At 46.6% G+C, this 25,064-nt stretch overlaps 1 protein-coding gene across 1 annotated transcript in view; it reads left to right on the top strand.

Moving 5' to 3' along the window:
- Nucleotides 1–25,064, top strand: part of cnksr2a (connector enhancer of kinase suppressor of Ras 2a) — a 775,384-nt gene that overhangs the window by 525,258 nt on the left and 225,062 nt on the right. Inside the window, exons 12-14 of the mRNA XM_086006247.1 lie at nucleotides 9,184–9,258; nucleotides 10,529–10,740; nucleotides 12,146–12,235. Coding sequence (XP_085862373.1) covers nucleotides 9,184–9,258; nucleotides 10,529–10,740; nucleotides 12,146–12,235 — 377 coding nt within the window. The remainder of the gene's footprint in view (nucleotides 1–9,183; nucleotides 9,259–10,528; nucleotides 10,741–12,145; nucleotides 12,236–25,064) is intronic.

The raw sequence follows: 25,064 nt of genomic DNA, 5'->3' as shown, positions 1-25,064 counted from the left end.
GCTGACAGAGCTGCCCCGAATTCCGCCCGACTCGCTGCCTGATCTGCCCGGTATTCCGCCCGACTGGTGGCCTCTGAGGGCCCGAACTCGGCCACACTCCGAGAGAGGGAATCGATGGACTCAGGCAACCGTGCCACTGCCGCCATGAGCTCCGTGTGCCGGCGCTCCGAGTCCGCGGACAAGTCTTCGAGGCGTTCCATCTCCTCGGCGAAGAGCATCTCCTGACTGGAGGCCGGACTCTCCCTCTGGGGAGAAGGCCGCCGAGCTGGCCGACCCTTCCTGCGTTGCTGGAGGCCGCTGGGCCCAGCAATTGGACTCCCCTCCGACGCATCCCCCCTCTGGGGAGAAGGCCGCCGAGCTTCCACCCCCCTCCCGCCTTTCTGCAGGCCGCAGGTCCCATGAGCTCCCCTCCCCTTCGACACTTCTGCCACGCTCCCCTCCAGGGAAGACGTGTCCCCTACATTGGCCTGGGTGGCCGCGGCTGAGGGTTCCCCTGATGGGCCGCCTTCCTCTTGCTCCTCCTCCTGCTCCTCTTCGGAGGGTCTGTCACTGGCAAGTTCAGGGACCTCCTCTTGACCATCTGAAAGCAGGAAGGCACAAGAGTAGCTTTAGAGTGAGGAGAGGGTGTCTGCGGGATGCATGAGTGGTGGCATTCAGCGCATTGGTCGGATAGTGGCAAAGGATGTAGATCTGATGCGCAAGTGGGACGAGAGAGGTGCAAAAGGTGATGTCCTTACCATTGCTGCCCAGAACAGGGTCGGCATCTCCACATGCAACGGGCCCAATCACCCGGCCACCCATGAGGCGCTCCACGCGATGTTGCAGGTCGGTGAGTGGCTGGATATGGGGTCGGCCTCCCCCGGTCGCAGTCCGGCTCTTGCGATTATTCGCCAGCTTGGCCTGCAAGAGAAAGGACGGCCTCTAAGTACAGTGTGTCGCCGTGATCTTGTGTGCACTGCCTCCCATGGTGGAATAGCTTGGCCAGTGTGTCGCCATGATCTGGTGTGCACTGCCTCCCATGGTGGAATAGCCTGGCCAGTGTGTCGCCATGATCTGGTGTGCACTGCCTCCCATGGTGGAATAGCCTGGCCAGTGTGTCGCCATGATCTGGTGTGCACTGCCTCCCATGGTGGAATAGCCTGGCCAGTGTGTTAAGTGCAGAATGTGCAATTGATGCTCATGCCTGTCCCATAGCTGCTGGATGAAGGCTGGCCATTAGAGCTTTCAGGTCCCTTTGCCCATAATGTGAGGTGCACATGCAAGGATGAGGAGGTCACTGGAAAGGGTACTCACCCTGACAATGCGTGTGAGGTCATTTAACTTTTTGCGGCATTGGGCACCGGTCCTGGGGACGTCGCTGTTGGCTGACAGCTTGGTGGCGACATGCCTCCAGGCTCTCCTGTAGACGCGGACCGTCGCCTTCTTGCCATTGTCCGGGTACAAAACATGGCGCCTCTTCTCCACAGCAGCAAGCAGCACACTCAGATCACGCTCTGAGAAGCGCTGCGCACGTTCACGGGCCTTCTCCATGTCTTCAGGCGCTATTTGGGTCCAGCAGCAGTGTTCAGGCCTAGCTGGAGGGCTCCACTATCCAGGGCGTGGCAGCAGACACAGTCGACCCTTCCCCCTTAAGAGCTGGCCGGCGCCAGGGTGTCTGCTGTCAATCACGAGATGGCCGCACCTGCGCTGCGCCCGGCCTCGGCGCTATCGATCACCACCTCCGGCTTAGCGCCCAAAGAGAGGCGTCCAGCAGCAGTTTTAGCGCTCGCCCGAACTCCTAGGGCGAAGCTAATGAATATCGGAGAAGTGGCATCGATTTGGCGGCGGCCGCAAACTTTAGCGGACGCCCCACTTTAGCATCCCAAAAGTGGCGTCAATGAATTTCTAGGCCTCTGTTTGTTCAGCTGTAAGTTTAAAAAGGTTTAGGGTGTCCTTCTGGTTTCCTGGCCAAAAAATCCTCCCTCAGCCAATAACAGCAAAACAAAACAGATCAATTGGTCTTTCATCTCATTTGTTGTTCTGGCCATAAACAGTACTGAAAGTTATAAGGATAGTTACAGGGCGAGATGATCAAATGCGCCATGGAACAATATGATAGCTGTGTTGCTGGGGCTACAGCAATGTCATATATGGAAAAACAACAGGTCATCATTGAAACATATACTGTAACTGCTACAGTGGGATAAACAAGACTTGAGTAGATACTGCACTAAAGCAGGTTTACGTGTCATGCATAGAAAGTGGCATCTGGTATCAAAAAATAACCTAGGAATAGTCCAAATATACAATTTATTCCCTTGTAGATTCTACCCAGATTATTTAATTTTCTGAGGGAAATTCAGAGCTTCTCCTGGTCACACCAGAGGTAGTCAAGCAAAGCTTAGAATATCTATGTAACCTTGCAGCCTGTATTGTTCAATGATAACCTTTTGGTTTCTTTATATGACATTACTGTAGCCCCAGAAACACAGCTCTCATAATGTTCCATGGAGTATTTGATTATCCCACTCTGTAACTATCCTTACGATTTTCAGTACTGTTCGTGGCCAGATATTTATCCAGTTCTTTTTTAAATTGACACAGCATTAACTGCTTTTGCTGGGTGTTTATTGGACACATCCTCTACTATGATGGAGGTGAACATTTTCCAATCTCTCCTCTCCTTTCTGTGCCCTGATGTTCTGAGCTCAAGGTCAAAGTTAAATAGCTTACATAGAAACATAGAAGATAGGAGCAGGAGTAGGCCATTCGGCCCCTCGAGCCTGTTCCGCCATTTAATGAGATGATGGCTGATCATCAAAATTCAGTACCCTGTCCCTGCTTTCTCCCCATATCCCTTGATCCCTTTAGCCTTAAGAAATATATCTAACTCCTTCTTGAATATATTTAATGAATTGGCCTCTACTGCCTTCTGTGGTAGAGAATTCCACAGGTTCACCACTCTCTGGGTGAAGAAATTCCTCCTCATCTCTGTCCTAAATAGCTTACCCCTTATCCTTAGACTGTGACCCCGGGTTCTGGGCTCCCCCGCCATCGGGAACATCCTTCCTGCATCTAGTCTGTCTAGTCCTGTTAGAATTTTATAAGTGTCAATGAGATCCCCTCTCATTCTTCTAAACTCTAGCGAATACAAGCCCAATCGACCAATTGTTACAGGAATATGATGGTGATTAACTCGTTTTCCTGCTTACATTATCACTCAGCATTTGCAGATTTTAAATCACGTGCCTTGTCAGTCTTCTTTTCTCTACCAAAAGCAAAGTCGGCCACTAAATGACGCAGTGAGGCACACATTGGGCCTTCACCTCCGGCACCTGGGTTTCAATCAGCCTCCTTTGTCTATTGGCTGTAAAAAAAAAAAGTCTTGTTGTAAAATGAGTCCAGACAGTTCCCAGTGGGGGTGGACCCACAGTATGAAACTCCTCCTAATTCAGCAGTTTTCGACATCAAGTTGACAATCACACAAAGGCCATAAACGTGCTGCTGTGGGAAGAGTAGTAGGAAGTATCTTTCTGAGCTAGTTGTACTAACCTTACCATGGATGCTTGATGCTGACTGCGGATGACAAAAGTGGAAAAATGTTCCACACCCCGACCCCTACTTCACCTTGATGAGTACAATAACTTCAAAAAAAAAATAAGGGTAGAAAACAAATTCAGTTTTATGCTTCTGGGTCCACTTTAAGAAAATAAAATGCAGGACAATTTCGGATGTCACAAGGTAGGTGCTTTCATGGCCACAAGACCCAGTAGGAGACTTCCTTTTCAGTTTCTCCCACCACGGGTCCAGTGCATTATCCACAAGAGATTATCCACAAGAGAAGTGCAATGTTTTGCAAAATTATTCTTCACAGACCCTCAGGATAATCCCCGTCTAAAGCCTCGACTGTGCTAAACTACTGTGTTATTGATTTTTTTTTTAATGAACACCAGTGGCAGGAAATAGGCACCCAACATTTAGTCAGCTCTAGAGAGTCTGAGATTTCTACTCGTTCTAGACTTAAGAATACTGTAAAGAAAAACTAATTGCGTGAAGCAAAAATCAAGTGTTTCTTTTTAACCTCTTAGCATTAGTGCGCCCTGTTCAATATGAAATGCTCATGTTTATATTCTTATGAAATAATCCCACAGAAAATGTTACTATTTCTCTGTAGTGGGGAAATAGCGGTCGCCAGAAGTAACTGGCCATTGACCTGGACTCCAAAGCAATAGTTTTGTCTAAGCCAATCACATAAGTACTGGTTTCACTTCTGTTTGGATAAGCTCGGGTCGGGAACTCTGAGAATCAGGCCAAAGCAGTACATAAGAACATAAGAAGTAGGAGCAGGAGTAGGCCATACGGCCCCTCGGGCCTGCTCCGCCATTCAATAGGATCACGGCTGATCCGAATCTAGACTCGCGTCCACTTCCCTGCCCTCTCACCGTAACCCCTAATTCCCTTATCTGCTAGGAAACTGTCTATCTCCATTTTAAATTTATTTAATGTTGCAGCTTCCGCAGCTCTCTGGGGTAGCAAATTCCATAGATTTACTACCCTCTGAGTGAAGAGGTTTCTCCTCATCTCAGTTTTGAAAGGGCAGCCCCTTATTCTTAGATTATGCCCCCTAGTTCTAGTCTCACCCATCAGTGGAAACATCCTCACCGCATCCACCCGATCAAGCCCCCTCACAATCTTATATGTTTCGATAAGATCGCCTCTCATTCTTCTGAACTCCAATGAGTAGAGTCCCAACCTACTCAACCTTTCCTCATACGTCAACCCCCTCATCTCCGGAATCAACCAAGTGAACCTTCTCTGAACCGCCTCGAGAGCAAGTATATCTTTTCTTAAATATGGAAACCAAAACTGCACGCAGTATTCCAGGTGTGGCCTCACCAATACCCTGTATAACTGCAGCAAGACTTCCCTGTTTTTATACTCCATCCCCCTCGCAATAAAAGCCAAGATTCCATTGGCCTTCCTGATCACCTGCTGCACCTGCATACAAACTTTTTGTGTTTCATGCACCAGAACCCCCAGATCCCTTTGTACTGTAGCACTTTGCAGTTTCTCTCCATTTAGATAATAACTTGCTCTTTGATTTTTTCTGCCAAAGTACATAACCTCACACTTTCCAACATTATATTGCATCTGCCAAATCTCTGCCCACTCACTTAGCCTGTCTATGTCCTTTTGCAGGTTTTTTATGTCCTCCTCACTCACTGCTTTCCCTCCCATCTTTGTATCGTCTTAGGACAGTACAATAGCAAAATACTGCGGATGCTGGAAATCTGAAATAACAACAGAAAATGCTGGCAATACTCAGCAGGCCAGGCAGCATCTGTGGAGAGAGAAACAGAGTTAATGTTTCAGGTCTGGGACCCTTCTTGACCATTGAATAACAGGAAGAGGAATTTGATACGATACGTTTAAATAGCTGTACAATAAAATTGGCCACAGTAACTTCTCGGCTTATATCTTTTAGTGATTTTTTTTTGTGCTGAACAAGGTGCGGGATGGCATTTCTCCACTTTGATGATCAAGTGTTAGCATCAAGCATTTCCAGTTCAGCTATACTGTCACCCGAAGGCCCCTTAATCTTGTTCACAATTGTTGATGGCGGAAGTCTAGGTTTTCAGTTTGTTAATATTTCATTGTTAAACTTCAAACAATTAAGCTGTACATAATTCTGGTTGAAGCAGAATGGAGTATTGGTGGCACCGAATGGAGCAAATTTTATAGTGAAAGAGGAGGCTATGTGCAATATAGTGAAAATAATCTGATGTCATGCCAATGCAAATTCTTAAAGGGACAGATACACAGTTTCTGCTTTATGGAGTGCTAACTCTGGGTTAGCTCGATAGCATGTGGAAAATAACTTAATAAAACAAAGCTAATTTCTCTCTAGAAAAGCAAATACAATGGAACCTATCATTTAAGACAACATGTTTTGCCAAGAGAAAGTGGTCCCTCAAGATAGATTGTCTCTCCTGGGGGGGCATTCTCTAACGCTAAATAAACCAGATTTCAAACAGCTCTTTTACAAAATGTAATCCTGCATTAAACTTGTCTTAACCAAATTAAAAATTAATGTTTGTACCATTGTTTGTATTATGTGTTTTGTCAGAATAATACAACCTTCCACCCAGTTCTCTGTAAAGCTGAATATTGTTACAGCAAATGCATTCAGGTAAAATTCTTCTTAAAATATTTTACGTCGAGTTAAGCAAAGAAGTGTTTGTTTCTTCACTGAATACAAAGTAGGTGTGAAATGTTTCCTTGGTTACCTTCATGTTGCAAGCTGGCTTAGCCAGTTTTTTAAGCAATTTCCTCTGAATGATATCTTTTAGAAAGCTGAACACAGGAACGCTTCAATACCCCTTCAAAGTCTGTTAATTGTAGATCATCATTTGAAGTCTGCAGATTTTAGTGCTAAATGAACAAGTCTGCAGAATTGACAATTAGCATTTTGGCAAAAAAGACTTTCTACCCACTGCTGGGAGAGATTAAATTTGTGCCATTACATATCTCTGAGATCTCCACTCTCATTCTAATCAGTCAGAGAAACCCGCACTCTCAAAGGATGGGGAAAGCAGGCCAGGTCAAAGGCAAAATGCTAAAGTGCATATGGGGTTGTCTCATATTTGGCTACAGTATACTACTGTCTCACACAAAACAAAACACATTGGCTTTGCGTTATAAAGCTTTGTGCAGTCATTAATTACAAGCAGACCTTCTGGGTGCTGGTCATGTTAAGCAGATTGTCTTTCATTGGAGGTCAATTGCAATAAGAAGCTTTCCAACTAAACTTAAATGACAGGTTCCACTGTACTATTTCTGGCATTAAATGCTCTGTGGTTTTTGACATGATGCGAATAGGATTAAACTTTGTTGGTTTGATATCTTTAAAATAATCTTTACATGATTATTTCTGGCAATTCCATTTTCAGAGTGTATTACCAATTAATTGAAAAGAACGAAACTAGTCCCCCAGTGGTCAGTGTGCAAACTCATGTGGTCTATCACTACGCCATATAGACCAGGAAGGTCCCAGTTTCAATCCCTGGTTTGTGCTAAAATTGGTTAATGCCATCCAGGATAGATCTGGGGGCCTCAGTTTCTCTGGGGTAAGGAGATGAAGAAAAGAAACAGCAGTCAAGTTTCTTGCTTCTGATTACTATCCAGTGGTCCTTGCCAGAAATACCTATATGGCTGAATAGTCTGCCAATGCTCACTGTCTTGGCCACATATGAAGAATGGACACTTGCACAAGGTACTGGAGGCCAAGGCCACCCATAGTATTGCAGGAGTGAGTTCTCAATCCTGTGTTCACAGGGAACTCGGGTCAGAGATAGGGCTACGATATTTCAACCCCAATACTCCAACCCACTGTCCCTATGAGCACAGCTCCCTGCTGGCCGAGCAAGATCACTGAATCACTGCTTATATCTCAGCATGATTTGCTCTCTTCAGGAGAGGGAAGAAGAGCGAGAGGAAGAATAAGGTTTTTATTAAATCAGCTAAACCATATTAGTCCAAAAGCAAAATACTGCGGATGCTGAAAATCTGAAATAAAAACAGAAAATGCTGGGAACACTCAGCAGGTCAGACAGCATCTGAGAGAGAGAAACAGAGTTAAAGTTTCAGTAAGTACGTGTGAGCTCGAGGAACAGCACCTCACCTTTCAACTAGGCACTTTACAGCCTTCTGGATTCAACATTGAGTTCAACAATTTCAGACCATAACCTCGGCCCCCATTTTTTTCAGACGGCAGCTGTTGATGATTCTGCTATTCCCACTTACACCTCCTCTAGACCCATCTTTTGTTTCTTTACTTGTCCCAGTACCATCTCCTTTCGCCTCGCACCATCATCCCTTTTGTCATTTAATCACTCCTGCCTTCCACCCTATCACAGACCTTCCCTTTTGTTCTTTCCTCCCCTCCCCCCTTTCCCTGCCCCTACACTTGCTTAAAAATGACCTTTTCCAGTTCTGACGAAAGGTCATCGACCTGAAACATTAACTCTGTTTCTCTCTCCACAGATGCTGCCTGACCCGCTGAGTATTCCCAGCATTTTCTGTTTTTAAACAGTATTAATCATTGGTTCTGGGTTTATTATTGATGATTGATCTGAGAGTTGTCAGTACTCCCATAACATTGCTTAAGCAGAGATGTTAATGATTGTTATTTAGCACATTGTACTGCTGTGAAGATGGTATTGCCAGAAGACATCAAAAATCTAACCAAGTTCAATCGTACTTCTTAAGTATGGTATTTCTTTTCTAATAACATCTAAAATAATTATAATTTGTCCAATGTTTGCATTTTTTTCACTCTGGGATTTATTTACTCATGCTGCGTTTTTTAACAATGATATCAACTGTATTAATTTTTTTTGGTGCCACTACTGTAGATGTTTTCCTTTTCACGTGGTCACACTCTGTGAAATGTTTTTTACGATGCACTTTCTTTCTTGGGGTTTTTAATCTAATAGTGGTTTTCAACAAGTATACTCATTTTTGCATCTCTGGTAATTGTTTTATTACATTTATTTTGATGACATTTTCTGATTCACATTCCCCACCCACTCCTCTGCACCCCCCCCCCCCCCACTAAAAAGGAGAACGTTGCTATCTCTGGAGTACTAACTCCGTTCGTTCTAACCACAAATAATTCTCTCTACTTCTCTAACTCGAAAGTCTCGACATCGACCACAACCTTCGTAATTGTAAGACATGTGCCCAAATGTTCATTTTTCCCTGACAACTCTGGCAGCAATGACTGACACAAATTAGCTGTTGAGTCACAGGATGTGTGGATAGCAGCTTCTTTCCTGACAATTGATTGACAAAGTAGATTGTTTTACATTGCAAGATACCGGCTTTTTTTTTTACACAATTATTCCTTCTGGGCTCCTTGAATGAAGGTGCTCGTCACTTTTTTTTCTGCCTCTGGTTACCTGCAGGATTCAAGGAAGCCCTAAAAATAGATTGATTGTCACAGCAGCCTTGTTGTCTGATCTGATGTGAGGACATGATTAACTCAGGTGGTTGGTGTGCTGCCCATCCTTCCTAGCTCAGTGTGAAGTAATGGTATTTCATTAGTGGGCATCTTGTACCCTGTACCATGATGAATGAAAAATCCCTACTAAATAGTAGTTGAAGAAGGTCTCTCTTCCCCCCTCCCTTTTTTTCTCTCTTCAGTGATCCTTATCCATGCACAGTAGAACTGGTAGCTCTAGAGTCTGGTATTTGCAGCCTAGTGATAAATGTTGCTGGGTGAGTATGTAGTATGAATCACTTAGTGTTTGTTAAGTGAAAATGTGGGCGTTTGTTTCTCAGATTTGTGACGGAAATTGTAATATTGTCATGAGAAATGATGCTAAAAATCATGCCTAACCGTGGCAGAATGGATTGTGGTCTTCCAACGTTTACAGGCCCCCTTCTTAAAAGCAGACTTTCTTTCCTATCAGTTTTACTTAGCTCGGTTTAGCGGAGGATTACAAAAACCAGGGTGCGTCTTTTCTGTGACAATGGTGACTCACTGCAATTTACTCCCAGTAACAAATCTGAACATCCCATCATCATTCAAGTATCCACAGTACCTATTGTGGAAGACTAACTGCAAAACTGTGGTGCATGTTGCTCATATAAACTGCCAATAGCATTTGTACATGAATAGAATGGCTGCAAAAGGTCTTCATTATAACACAAACAAAAAACAAACCATGGATAGCCTTAATACTTTGGTATTTTCAAATTTACAAATCACTTATTTTTAAAAATGTCTTCTAATATCTCAACAAGGGCACGATGGCTTCCATGACAAAATTACAACCTGATTTGTTGCTGTGTTCCGCCTTTTATTGACCTAATGTTTGAGATGGCCAATATTGAAGTGCTTATCAAAAGAAGTGAAGTTGTATTATTTGATGCTGTGTAGAGTTCCTGTTTGCTACTGTAATTGATAATTGATACAGTTTCCATAAACCATAATCTCCTCATAAATGGCTGTCATGTAGGAGTTTACAATTGGAATGAAAGTGCAGTAAGAGTACAGGAAACTTTGTGATATCCGGCACCCACGGGACCGAGCTGTTGCCGATCTATCAAAACTGCCGGACATACAAAGTTAATGTTGAAGCATACGGAGGTTTTCATCTCCGTATCTGACAACAAACACTGTTGCTTAGCAACAGCTTCTAAACAGTCGGCTGCAGCTGCAAGCGTCTCTAGCTGAAGCTGTTGCTATAGCTACAGACCTTGCTGTGCCTGACTGGGGGAAAAAAAAGCAACGAGAACTAAAAAAACTTAATAGAAAACGGCTCCTGATTTTTGCCATTAGATCGAGTATTCCGGACATATAACCTCCGGATAAACCAAAGTTTCCTGTATTACATTGGATTTGATAACTCAAGAGTATTAGCACCATATTTCATTCTATAATGTAGATATTTACCTCTTTCAATGGCATCATTGGCTTGACTTCTGTTTGTTTAATTAGAAAGGTAAACAGAGGCGTTGAATTTTATTTTTCTCCAATTAAAAGGGATGAAAAAGGGAACCTTCCCATTGAGGAACCCAGCAGACATGCTTTAGGCAAACCAGTGCATAAAGGATCAGAGTCCCCTAATTCTTTCCTGGATCAGGAATATCGAAAACGCTTCACAGTGATTGAAGGAGATGCAATGATTCTCAGCTATGATTACGACACAAGCAGGTCAAGTGTACCAGGCAGAAGAGAAAATACTCTGACGTATGGTAATTTTAGCTTCTGTCTAGTTTATGTATTCAGAACCGGCTCTAACCAGCGATAGCCTTTAAAAAATTGTATCTATGTGAAAGTGTGTCCATGTGATTATGGGGCTGTAGTTTTGTCGAACGCCTTCAACCAATTAAATTGTAGAACCAGAGATCAAATATGAAAACTGTAACCAATCAGATTCCAGAGATCACTGTCTCTTCAACCAATCAGATCCCAGAGATCACTGTCTCTTCAACCAATCAGATTCCAGAGATCACTATCTCTTCAACAGACAACTCACAGAGCCATTTTGCCAGTTACCAATCAGAACGCAGAACCATCTCATCTGAATTCTGATTGATTCACAGTCATAAAAATGATCAATCACAAGCTCCCAAAAAAGAATTCTATGGCATACAGCTGTAATGGCAGTTCCTTACCCCCAATGTACCCTTGAAAATAAAATTGATAACAGGATTTTTTTTAAATTCAACAACTCAGGAAAAAAAATCACAAACTTGCCCATCCCATCTTCTTTTGCCCACCCTACCAACTGCCTCAACTCATGATAGACCCGCCCTCACCCTGTACTCCAGGGCCCTGCCTAGTTGAGGCCCAGCATTGAGCAGACTACATCAGAGGCACAGCCATACTCTGTACTTGCTTGTTTCAATTTCCCATTGCAACACTGAAATAATCAGGAGTTCTCCTGAACCTGCCAACAGTTTATGGGTTAACAGACACTAAGGAACTAGAACCTACAGAGACAGAGAAAACCGTGGGTTCTGCAATTTGTTCAAATTATAAGTGAATTTCAGCATTGAAGTAGAGTTTGAATACAAGAATTAACCTGTAATTTCATGGTTCATGTAAGCTGTCTCTCTCCCATTACAAATGAGGTCCTGCCTGACTACTATTTGCTTAATAACTAATTCCTCGTGTAAAAGAAAAATAATTGTTCATAAGTCATGGTGCAAATAAACCTGATAATTTGGTTTGCAGCATCTGGTTATGTTTCCCTTGAGGATTTGTATAAATTAACTATCTAAAACTGACCGGGGGGGTGGTGGGGGGAGTGGGTGTAAGCTCACTTGAATTAAGCTCTGCAATATTGAAAAATTCTGCTGAATAGAGTGGTTTATAATAAATATCAGAAGCAGAGCAAAGGGCTTCTTCTAAGTATGGAACAGCATACAGTTTGCTAGAATAGAGTACCACAATCTGTGCATTCAAGATTAGTTCCAGTTTCAATCTGCCTCCCTCAATCTTGCTATTTAACAAGATCAGCTTTTAAAATAGAACTGCTGAATAGAATATGACTAATAGACTGCTTTGAAAATTCAAAGATGAAAAGAAGCAAACAATAATAGCGCAAACTGAAATACAACATGTGATTGGGGATTTTCTTTTTGCTGTTTCTAGGCAAACTAAGACCTATTTCCATGCCAGTGGAATACAGCTGGGTAGGAGACTATGAAGATTCTAACAGACCCAAAAGAGATGGAAGAAGAGGTGAGTGATTTTTTTTTGTGTGTAGCAATGTCCAAGAACCTGATTTTAGTTGAAAATTGGCCCTTACAAAGTACAGATTGAAATGAATACTTTCACTCAGTGGTGGGCAGTTTTTGTTTTTTTGTCTGTGTACCAGTGGATCTCACATGCCATTCCCCTCATGGGCAGTTTTGAATTGAAAGCACAGTTGCGAAGATTAACTGCTAACCTGGCCTGTCTCTTTGAGGTCACTGCTCAGATACTCCCCGTGGGAATCCAGGTAATTGTTCTTGATTGTGAATTTGTGAAATCAATTGGAGGCCGCTAAAATGCTTGTAACGTTCAGGCTACAGGTCTGAACCGCTTGACTTTATCTTATTTTTAAGATAATTTGTATTTGTGACACGGAGTATGACATCTGGAGTATTACAGGAGCATAGCAGATGCAAATATCTGGTGCTGCGTATAACGAGCAGCCAATCCGATACCGTATGTTTTGCGTCACCGCTCGAGACCAATTTCTAGGTCTACATGTTGAATTGCAGACTTGTACATGCACGAATGTGCTCTGAGTTTCAGAGGGTGCTCGGTCGCACAACACTCAGTATGTGCAGCCTGCAAATGTCGGCTTTACCCGTCAGAGTCGATTTTAACTTCTGGGCAGCCCAACCGGCGGGGAGTGTGCCAAGAGCCAGCCTGCTTTTGGCAACAAAGAGGCCGGAGCCATTTGAAGGCTCGGGCATCCTGACGCAGCTCGCCGGATTGAGGCCGGTGCAATATTGGCCAGTAGCCAGGTAAATCTGGGGGTCGGAGGGGGGGGGTGCGGGCGGGTGGGGAGGGGGGGTTCGCCATTGCGGAGGGAAGGGGAATGCCGGGGGCAACAGTGACCCAGATTATTTGTGGGGCCCCGGAGGACCTCTTTGGCTCTGTCGTCACTGAAACTGGTCGGACTGTACGCGGCACACACTCCGACCAGCTCTGTCCTAAAATGGCAATCAGGGTCCTATGTGCATCATAGGACTCTAATTTGCATAATAAAAGGGGATTACCACCTGAAACAGGCATGCATTTTGGCTGCCCAAAGTTGGCCACTGGGCTAGAAATTGGTCTCGGGCCCCCAAAAATGATAGCGGGCAGAGCGTCGGGATTACCGGGGCATTAAGTCTACCAACCCCCTTTTGAGGCCGCTGGCATCCCATTACCGCCGATTTTGGTGAGTTAGAATTGACCCCATTATATCCAATAAACCATTGACCAGAATGAGGATTAGGAGTTGTGCTAGTACACGGCTGTAGAGTAGTTAGAAAAATTAGATATTTTGTTGGGGTAGTACTACTATACCGCTTGATCATTGCCTTGGGAGGTCTTAATGGAAGCAGTGCAACTGAAACAGTGAGAGTAAACTCTATACATATAACTTTTAAAACAAATTTAAAGCACTTGGGTGTAAATTCAGCCTGAAGAAATATTTCCTCATTCTTGTCCAGTTGTGGCTAGAGTCCGCAATGTCCACTTGAATTGAAATTAGTAGCAAATATTAATCATTTGCAAAGCTGCCAATGCTCCAAGTGTGTTGCATTACATATCTTGAATGTGGCAGAGCTTGCTGCTCAAATGTTTAGCCGGAGGAATTTCAATCCGCTATTCACTTGTCCACTGAATTGGCAAGTGCTAAAATGTATTGGTCTCATTTGGGGTGAAATCACAGTGTGATATATGGTACTGTTGTATGCTATTATTGCACACTGATATTTCACTTCAATTCATCTTTATTTTACACTTGTGATGGGGGAAAGTAGTGGCATCTGTATCCTTCCCTCCCCTTTTTTTCATTAATAAACCCAAAATCTGTAAGTCCAGTGGTCACCAGTAATATCTTTCGCTCATTAATAATTCTGTTTTTTTGTTAATTTTGCTTCACTTTCTCTCCTAAATCTTGGCCGTAAGGTTTTGGCTAATCAGTTGTATTTTTTTCCATCCAGTTTGTCCAAATCAAAAGGATTTTAACACAAGTCCCTCACCACAGGGCAAGACACACCATACATAGCTTTTTCTCTGGATGTTCAGGTCGAGTAGAGCTGACTGTTCCACAAACTCTATAAATTGCGTTCAACAGATTCTTTTATGAAATGAGCATCTGTTACAACAAGTCTTCCCCTTCTTCTTCTTAGGCAGTCCCTCGGAACTGAGGATGACTTGCTTCCACATTAAAAATGAGTTTGCAGGTGACTGATGAGTCCAATGCGGGACCTGCAGTCTCTGTCACAGGTGGGGCAGTCGGTGGTTGAAGGGGCGGGTGGGTGGGGTGCTTGGGTTGACATGCGCTCCTTGCGCTGCCTGCGCTTGGCTTCCACTTGCTCCCGGCGAAGAGACGCTAGGGGGTCGATTTTCCTGAAGCTGTCGGGAAGAAGGCGGGACTACAACTTTCAAGTTTTAGACCCGCCTACTTCGACGTCCAGCCAATCCGCGCGATTTTCCCTTGATTGACCTTGTTGAGCCTTCTTGCCAGATGAAATATCAGCGTTTCACAGCTGTTTGAAGCTGTGAAACACTGACAGTCTGAGTTCTAACATGAGTCCTTCTACGCAGACTCAGTTAGAACTCTCAGCAGCACTCAAAGCTGAAGGCTGTCACTTTTCACAGATCGCAGCCATTCAGCTTTAAGTGCCGGCTGAGTGATGGGCTCCCGACGGCTACAGGAAGAAAGGCTGTAAAGGTAAGTACAGGTAAGTAAAAGTTCTTTACACACTTTAGACACACCAAACACACTTACCTTTGCACTCATGCACCCATCACTCACCTGAGCACCGACATCGCGACCCCTCCAACTCCTTCAACCCACACGAAACCCCTCAAAATAGGGATTAGGCTAAAAACTGCCTGTTAACTACCTGTTGGCACTAATCCCTTCCCGCCTGGTTTCGGCGGGTCCCAGTGCGGGGCGGGTACCCGCCGCCCCTGAAACTTGCGTGGGGCGGGGTTTTGGGCAGGATGGTGTCAGGACCCCCAAATTCGGGATTTCCCCGCCCCCCCCCCACATGCCTGAAACCCCGCCTGACGGCTCCAGGATGCTTCTTCTCCACTTTGTGCGGTCTTGGGCCAGGGTTTCCCAGGTGTCGATGGGGATGTTACACTTTTTCAAGGAGGCTTTGAGGGTGTCCTTGAAGGGTTTCCTCTGCCCACCTGGGGCTCTCTTGCCGTGCCGGAGCTCCGAGTAGAGCGCTTGTTTTGGGAGTCTCGTATCGGGCATGCGGACAATGTGACCCGTCCATCGGAGCTGATTGAGCGTGGTCAAAGCTTCGATGCTGGGGATGTTGGCCTGAGCAAGAAAACTGACATTGGTGCGCCTATCCTGCCAATGGATTTGCAGGATCTTGCGGAGGCAGCGTTGGTGGTACCTCTCCAGTGCTTTGAGGTGACTGTTGTACATGGTCCATGTCTCTGAGACATACAGCAGGGCGGGTATCACTGCTGCTCTGTAGACCATGAGCTTATTGCCGGGTTTGAGGTCCTGGTCTTCAAACACTCTCTTCCTCAGGCGACCGTAGGCTGCACTGGCACACTGAAGGCGGTGTTGGACTTCGTCATCGACGTCTGCCCTTGTTGACAGTAGGGTCCCAAGGTATGGAAAGTGGTCCACGTTGTCCAAGGCCTTGTCGTGGATTTTGATAATCGGGGGGCAGTACTGTGTGGCGGGGGCAGGTTGGTAGAGGACCTTTGTCTTACGGATATTTAGTATAAGGCCCATGCTCTTGACGCTTCAGTGAAGGTGTTGACGATGGTTTGGAGTTCGATCTCCGAGTGAGCGCAGACGCAAGCATCGTCTGCATACTGTAATTCGACGACAGAAGATGAGACGACCTTGGATCTGGACTGGAGGTGACGGAGGTTGAACAGTTTCCCGTTTGTTCTGTAAATTAGCTCCACTCCAGTGGGGAGCTTACTGAGGGTAAGATGGAGCATTGCAGCAAGGAAGATCGAGAAGAGCGTTGGTGCGATGACACAGCCTTATTTGACCCCGGTTCGTACCTGAATTAGGTCTGTGGTGGAACCGTTGGTCAGGATCACGGCTTGCATGTCGTCGTGAAGCAGGCGGAGGACGGTGACAAACTTTTTGAGGGCAGCTGAATTTGAGGAGGACACTCCATAATCCCTCATGGTTGACAGTGTCAAAGGCCTTTGTGAGATCAAAGAAGGCCATGTACAGCGGTTGGTGCTGTTCCCTGCATTTCTCTTGTAATTGACGTGTGGTGAAGATCATGTCCATTGTGCCCCTTAGTGGGCGGAATCTGCATTGCGACTCTGGGAGGAGCTCTTCGGCCACTGGGAGAAGGCGATTGAGGAGGATTCTTGCGATGACTTTCCCTGTGGCAGACAGCAGGGAAACTCCTCTGTAATTACCGCAATCAGACTTGTCACCTTTCTTGAAGATGGTCACAATTACGGCGTCTCTGAGATCCCCTGACATGCTCTCCTCCTTCCAGATAAGAGAAATGAGTTCATGAATTCGCGCCAGTAGTGCTTCTCCACCATGCTTTAGTGTCTCGGCGGGGATTCCATCTGCTCCTGAGGCCTTGTTGTTCTTCAGTTGTCGGATGGCCTTTTCAACCTCATGCCAGGCTGGGGTTGTGCTGAGATGGTGGTGGGTAGCATGCTGTGGGATGGAGTTGAGGACACTCGCGTCGAAGACAAAGTCGCGGTTAAGGAGATCTTCGAAGTGCTCCTTCCAGCGGGCACTGACTGCCTCTCTGTCCTTGATGAGTACCTCTCCGTTCTTGGCCCGCAGTGGGGTAGGGCCTTGGGTGCTTGGGCCGTAGATGGTCTTGACTGTTGGTCATGTTGATATGCTGCCTGGAGCAGAGTAAAATATGACATATAAGCGTTGATTTTACAAGATTTGTATGTCATATCCTTACTCGATTCACAGCACACCTCATTTTGCATCAAAGAAAATGTTCAGGCAAATGGAGCCTGCGCTGGTGAGCATGGTGGTGTTGACCATCCTGCTGCTGTTCACTAGTTGGTAGCCTTTTATACAGAAGCCACTACCAAGTTGCCCTGTACCCCCGAAAGTTTGAACAACTGGTAGAGACTGTTTGAGTTCCTGTTGCCAGCAGAGCGATAATGGGTAACTTTAACCCCTACCCACCCCTGCACAAAGATTCTGTTGTAAATAGCAGCATTTCAACCTGATTTTGATCCTGAAACCTCACATTGAGAACAAATTTATTTCTTTCTGTGTACTATTAAGATTTCAGATTAATAGGACTAGTTCTAAATGGATGCCTTTTAAGACTTGCTATAACTAGATATTTAAACTTCTTCCAATTTCAAAGTCCAGTGAAGGAGTTAAGTATGTGGGAATTACATGTTGCCTGGAGCAGTGTAAAATATGACATATAAGCGTTGATTTTACAAGGTTTGTATGTCATATCCTTACTCGATTCACAGCGCACCTCATTTTGCAGCAAAGAAAATGTTCAGGCAAATGGAGCCTGCGCTGGTGAGCAGCAGAAGCTTCGGGCTGGATTTCGTGAATGGAGACGTGCTGGAGGCGGGTCTGCTGCTTGTCGGGTCTCAGTCCCGCCTCCATCTGCCTCTGGCCAGCCAGCGGGATTTTCCCCTGATTGACCTTGTTAAGCCCGCCCAGCAAGCTCAGCAGGCCAATTAGGGGGGAAGTCAGTGACAGAGCACGTCAACGTCATCTGTCAAGACTTCTTGAAAGAAGAAATGTCGACGTTTGACAGCTCTGTGAAGCTGTCAAACACTGACTTTCTGTGTAGTTTGATGAGCCCTTGTGTTCAAACTCATCAAACCTTTCTAGTTTGTAGAAATCAGATGACTGTTGGTTCAGAGGACCCAACAGCCAGTTCTATGAAATCTACAACAAAGATGTCGGGACTCCGGAACCACCGCGGCTGAAGGCTGTAGGCAGAAACAAAGGTAAGTGAACATTTTCTAACACTTTACACTCACCTCACATACTTACCACTCCACACTTGCACCCATCACTCACCTCTACATTGCACTTTCAGAACCCCCCGACCCCCGCAGACCTCCTACTCGACTCCTCCACCCTGGCGGGGTTCCCCGAGGTCGGGAAGCCTGCACTTGAAAAGGTAAAATGGGACTAATCCTTTTTTCTGCCTGTTAACTACCTGTTAACAGGCAGTTAAAAGGATTTACTCCCTTTCCCGCCTCGAGGAGATGGGACCCGGGGCAGGACGGCTTCCCGCCTCCTGGCAAAAGGGCACGGATTCTGCAACTTTACCGGCAGTCCCACCTCCATACCCGCCTCCTCGGGGCTGACAAAATCCAGCCCTTCATCTTAATGGTAAAGTCAGGTCCCATGTCGAACTTAACATTCTTGGGGTGAGTGCCGCCTCCAGCGCTTACTATTCCTCTCACAAAATGGATGCCTGACTGATCCACTGGCCTGCTGAAGTTGGATTCTTTTTTCCAAACGCTGATACTGAGTTGGAAAAGTTGCTACAAAAAACCTGTAATTTATTTTGAAGAAGCATTGATGTTTATTTGCATTTTGATCCCTGTGTTTGTTAGTTCCTGTTACTGTAGAGGGCACCATTTTTTTACATTGTAAGATTTCCCCTCCCTCCCCCAATACATTTCTACAGTGTTTGTTGCTTGCAATATCGAACTTGCAGCAAAGTGTTGAGAATGAGAAATTTCTTTGAGGGAGGTCTCCTGTAGCATCTCACAGTTTAGTTGATATGTTCATGAGGGGACAGCAAATCCATGTGTTTTTACATACACAGTCATCAGTACCACAGGACCCTCGTTTACTGGCCTAGATTGTCCTTCCTAGACTTCTCGGAGGAGACCTTGCTTTGGCACCTCCATTTTACCAAGGAATTGCCACGTAACTATTTTGTCTCCTGAAAGCAGACCGTCAAATAACTTGCAACTTGGAGATGACTCTTTCCATGGGGAGGAAGATCACTACTACATTTACACCATAGGATCTTCCAAGCCACCATCGATGACATATGCCAAATCAGTCAGTCAGCTGTCCACAGGTGCATCAAGTAAGTGTTGACGCATCCATCACTTCACCTGTGGAAAGAAGGCATCAGTGTGACAGGGCACAGAACTTGAACGCAATACTCTAGCTGAGGCCTAACCAGTGTTTTATAAAGCTTTAGCAAAACGTCCTTTCTTTTGTACTCTATGGGCTCGATTTTCATTGAGCCATGGAGTCGGGCTTGGAGGCGTGCGGGGAGTTAAAATCGCAAAAACTGGCGGGCGGGACCCCCCCACGTCTGGTTCCCGACTCCGAGCAATTTTAACTCAAGCGTGTCTGATGGACTCCATCCTGCATCCAACAGGCGGGACTGGTCTTTAAGGCCCTTAATTACCACTAAATGGCCTCTATAATCCTATTTTAACAGGCCCTTGCAAATTTAACCCTTTTCCCACGTAAAAAACGCCTGGTGGGAATCACGAATGTGAAACCTGGCGGGAGCACTATTGGATTGCTGACTATCAACTGCAGGTCAACCATTAAAGAGGAGATTTGATCATCCATCATTTGCAGGTGGCAGGACTTAGTGGTCTCCGGTCTGGGGCAACTTTTACCAGGCTTAACCGCACCTGTGGAAGTTTGGAGCCTCACACCCATTTCCAGTGTGGCCTCCTGGGAAACCCTTCTCACCACCTTCACTCAGCACTTCCTCAACGGAGGCATATACCAGAAGCATGGGAGCCATTTATTTCCTTCCCATCTGGGCATTAGAGGAGCTCAAGCACCAGCTGCGGCAGCAGCAGAACCAGGAGCAACAGCAGCACCAGCAACAGCAGCAGCAGCAGGAGCGCCAGGCTGCTGCTCACTCACCTGAAGCTGGACAGGCCAGAAGGGGCCAGCGCCTGGAAGCCCGTCGGCGCAGGAGATACCCCGCAAACAGGGTCTACAGATGCAGGATTGGCTACCTCAACATGTCTGAGCAGCAGTGCCAAAGGCGGCTCCGACTTTCGCGAGAGGTAGTGGGTGACATCTGCGCAATGCTACAGCAAGACCTGCAGCCCAGAGGACCAGGTGGACAAGCATTACCAGTGGCCGTCAAAGTCACCACCGCTCTCAAATTTTTTGCCTCAGGCTCATTCCAGGGATCAGCAGCAGACATCAGCGGCATCTCCCAGGCGGCCGCACACACTTGCATCACGCAGGTAACCGATGCCCTCTTTGCCCTCGCGCACAATCACATCCATTTCACCAAGGATCGAGCAAGTGTCACGCCGCGAGCGGTTGGATTAGCTCATCTGGCAGGCTTTCCAAGGGTGCAGGGCGTCGTTGACTGCACACATGTGGCCCTTAGGGAACCCCATCACAATCCAAGTATTTTTGTCAACCGCAAGGGCTTCCACTCCCTCAACGTTCAGCTGGTGTGTAACCACTAGAAGGAAATTTTGCATGTTTGTGCCATGTACCCTGGCAGTTGCCATGACTCCTTCATACTGCGCCAGTCTAGTGTGCCTCCGCTATTGAGTTTGCCAGACCAACTTAACGGATGGCTACTTGGGGACAAGGGCTATCCCCTGAGGACGTGGCTAATGACGTCGTTGAGGAGGCCAGCCAACGAAGCTGAGGAGCGCTACAACTCCAGCCACATTTCCACCAGTTCCATTATCGAACAAACCATCGGTTTGCTGAAGATGCGCTTCAGATGCCTGGATAGATCAGGTGGAGCCCTGCAGTACTCAGCAGCCAGGGCCTCCAGAATCGTCATGGTTTGCTGTGCACTTCACAACATGGCACAGCGTCGTGGCTTGCAGATTGCTGAGGACCAAGTGGCTCCTCACATATCCTCCTCAGATGAGGAGGAGGGAGATGAAAACGAACATCCTGCAGAGGCCCATTTACCAGCGGCAGCATTACGCGAGAACATTGCTGCCCGGGATGCAAGGAACGCACTCATCCTGGCCAGATTTGCCTAGCCTAGTCAATCAAACACTTTTGCCTCGCAGCTTCTTACCAGAGCATTGACAATGTCCAAGAACCAGAGGATTCCTAGCACTCTGACCACCATACTGACAGTTGCAAGTATTCCTAAGGCCTCAATGTGGAAGTCCCAATAGCGAAATGACAGACGCCACAACTGCAACATTTGCCATCAGAATTTTTATGTACAATTACGACGTGATGGCATTTTTACACTAAACACAAAATTCCACTCAAGTGACTACCCTTGTGACTACTTGTGCTTTATCTTCCTCTTACGCGTGCTCCTACGTAGTGCTTCCCCTGTGGCTTCAGCAGATGTGGAGGCCCCTTGCTCACTTTCCTGCTGCTCCTGTCTCGACACCTTTGGCGGGCATCCTCTGGGGTTGTGAGCCTGTGAGGGCTCGTCAACAGTCTGCTGCTCCTGTGGATGTGCAGGGGTTGAGATGTCTATTGCATTTGGGTGTGGACACCGGTGGGGCTCTGACCGAGGGCTCTGCAGTGGCATGGAAATGTGAGCGCTTGGAGAGGAACCCCCACTTCCTTGAGGTATGCCACCAACTTCCCTCTGATGGGTCAGGTCCCCCTCCTCACCTGCAAGTGGCTGCAGAGCACCTTGCTGCACATCAGGGGGGCCATGGGGACCCGTATCTGCAATGGCAGTCCTACTCAGAAGGACTTCCATGAAGGTCTGGTTTCTCTGTTCAATAGATGCCCATCGCTCCTCAAGAGATGTCATTCTATTCTGAACAATGACCATGTTTTCCATACCTTGGCGACTAAGCTCCTCCATGGTGTAACCATCCTCTCCTCTACCGTAGCCAGCCTTACCACAGAGGTAGCAATCGTTTCCACGGAGGTAGCCATCCTTTCCGTGTTGATGCGTTCATGCACCAATGACTCCACAAAGGCTCTGCTCATGCTCGCTATGGACTCCTCCATTCGCTCCACACTTGCAGCAACCCTAGAGACAAAACCTGCCAGAGACTCCTGCATCTGTGCCTGGAGTTCCATCACCTCTGATCTTATGGATGAACCCAGAGGCAGAGGGTCGACATGCTGCTGAGCCGAGCTGGCAGAGTCCTGCGCCCTCCGACTAGGACTCTCCACTGCTGTCCCTGTCTCCACAATCTGCTGCTGCTCACTTGTGAGCTGTGATACACCAGGTGACAACACTACTCTATGCCCCGAAGGTCCCACCGAGGTGTGAGAGTCTGCGCTGGTGCTGGGTGTGCTGAATTCTGCTGATGCTGCGACCTCAGAGGTTGCAGCTTCCTCTGAGGAGTCTGGCTGCTTAGCCTCTTCTTCCTGGCTAGCGGGGACGGATGCTTGTGATGGTCCTGTGGGGGAGTAAAGGAAAGAGTCAGAGATGTGATGCAAAGGCTACATGCACATAGCTTTTTGCAGATGCTCATAAGTCCATCTGTTACAGCTTCACAATCATTATCAGCGACTCATGCAATGTCAAAGAGAGAGATGGGAAACTTTTCTGTCACCAGCTTGCTGTGTTACACCCGTCTGTCTGTCCCCCACGCGCGAATCATCCTCAATGCCCATGATTTCCAGGACAGCTTCCTCCCAGGGGGTCAGGTGGGCTATTGAGGCTGTCCCTCCTCCTGTCCTGGCTCGCTCTCTTTTGTTGTGAGCTCTCTTTTCCTGCAATGAGGGAGACAAGTGGAGGTTGAATGAGAATGAAGGAGTGAATGTAGAGATTGCACAGCATAGATACTTAAAAGGAGACAAAGATGGAGTGAGGTTGCAAGACCAAGGGCCCTCCCTGTGTGTTGTCAGTTGTGTTCAAAGCATCAGAATGATAGGGAGTGTGAGGGCTGCATGGTGGAATAGTTATGTGAATGTGAGCATAGAGAGAGAGGGAATGGGTAAGGGTGCATGGATGTCAGTGTCAAGTGGGATGTGGAGGAAGAGACTGCTAAAGCTGAGTGCTGGTGATGAAAGGCAATGGGGATCAGATTGAGGGTGACGGGAAATTCATACTCACTTTTCCAGTGCGCTGAAGGTCATGAAATCTTTTCCTGCACTGTATCCAGGTTCTGCGGGTGACTCCCAAGGAGTTGACCTCCTCAGCCACCTGCATCCACACTGCCTTGGTCTGAGTGGGAGGCCTCTTCCTCCCTGATGAAGGGAACAGGACCTCCCTGTTGGCCCTAGCCCCATCCACCAATGCCTGCAGTGCCGCCTCGTCGAAGCGAGGAGCTGATCTTGCCCTCCCGCTTGTCATCTTTCCTGCAGGTCCCTCTGACACCAAATGAAGAAAGCTTGGAAGCCTGCAGAAGAAGCAAGGCTTGCTGTGGACCTTAAATGCAGCAGCAATGATGACGTCATCGGAGGGGACTTTCAGTCATGAAAAACCCCTTTGCAAAGGCCTCCCACACGTTGGAAATCAATTGGCCAATTGAGTTAAAATTGCATCAATCTCCCACGTCCATTTAGATTCGTGTGGGAAACACGAAATTTGGATAACACAACAACAGCCTCCATCTGAGTTAAAATCCAGCTCTATGCCTCTATTAATAAAGCCCGGGATCCCACACGCTTTCTTAACAGCCTTCTCAACTTGTCCTGCCACCTTCAAAGATTAGTGTACATACACCCCCAGGTATCTCTGCTCCTGCACCCCCTTTAATATTGTACCATTTAGTTTATATTGCCTCTCCTCATTCTTCCTACCAACATGTATAATTTCGCACTTATCTGCATTAAATTCCATCGGCCATGTGTCTGCCATTTCACCAGTCTGTCTATGTCCTCCTGAAGTCTGTTACTATCCTCCTCATTGTTTCCTACATTTTCGTGTCAGCCGCAAACTTCGAAATGATGGCCTATATACCCAAGTCCAGGTCATTAATATATATCAAAAAGAGCAGTGGTCCCAATAGCAATCCCTTTATTACTGTTTATTCCTGTAATAACATATACACTTTCAAAGCAATTATAAATAAAAAGTTTAAAACTTCACTTATGCTCTGCCTATCATTTTGCATTTCCTTATTCTATCTTCCCCTTTTTTATTCACTTTTAATTTTTATATTTCTTATTTTATTTAACTTTGATTTTATGTATTATTTCCTATTAGTTTTACTTTTCAAATCTGAACTTGCCTTTTTTGTTTCTCTGCTGAGATAAGATTGTGGGATGGATGTGCTCCTGGGGTGTTTGCGTATATCTTTCCAGCAACACAGCTGTGTCCAGTCCCCACTCCTTTTCAGGCAGTCCCTCGGAACCGAGGATGACTTGCTTCCACATTAAAAATGAGTTCTCAGGTGACTGATGTGTCCAATGCGGGACCTACAGTCTCTGTCACAGGTGGGGCAGACGGTGGTTGAAGGGGCGGGTGGGTGGGGTGCTTGGGTTGACGTGCTGTGCTCCTTGCGCTGCTTGCGCTTGGCTTACGCTTGCTCCCGGCGAAGAGACTCGAGGTGTTCGGCGCCTTCCCGGATGCTTCTCCTCCACTTTGTGCGGTCTTGGGCCAGGGATTCCCAGGTGTCGGTGGGGATGTTACACTTTTTCAAGGAGGCTTTGATGGGTGTCCTGGAAGCGTTTCCTCTGCCCACCTGGGGCTCTCTTGCCATGCCGGAGCTCCGAGTAGAGCGCTTGTTTTGGGAGTCTCGTATCGGGCAGGCGGACAATGTGACCCGTCCATCAGAGCTGATTGAGCGTGGTCAAAGCTTTGATGCTTGGCCTGAGCAAGAACACTGACGTTGGTGCGCCTATCCTGCCAATGGATTTGCAGGATCTTGCGGAGGCAGCATTGGTGGTATCTCTCCAGTGCTTTGAGGTGCCTGCTGTACATGGTCCATGTCTCTGAGGCATACAGCAGGGCGGGTATCACTGCTGCTCTGTAGACCATGAGCTTAGTGCCGGGTTTGAGGTCCT

Source organism: Somniosus microcephalus, chromosome 14 (genome assembly GCF_052327205.1).
Source record: "Somniosus microcephalus isolate GS21.2 chromosome 14, FLI_Smic_1.0, whole genome shotgun sequence".
NCBI classification, from domain to species: domain Eukaryota; kingdom Metazoa; phylum Chordata; class Chondrichthyes; order Squaliformes; family Somniosidae; genus Somniosus; species Somniosus microcephalus.
This window is presented reverse-complemented; position numbering and strand designations above follow the sequence as displayed.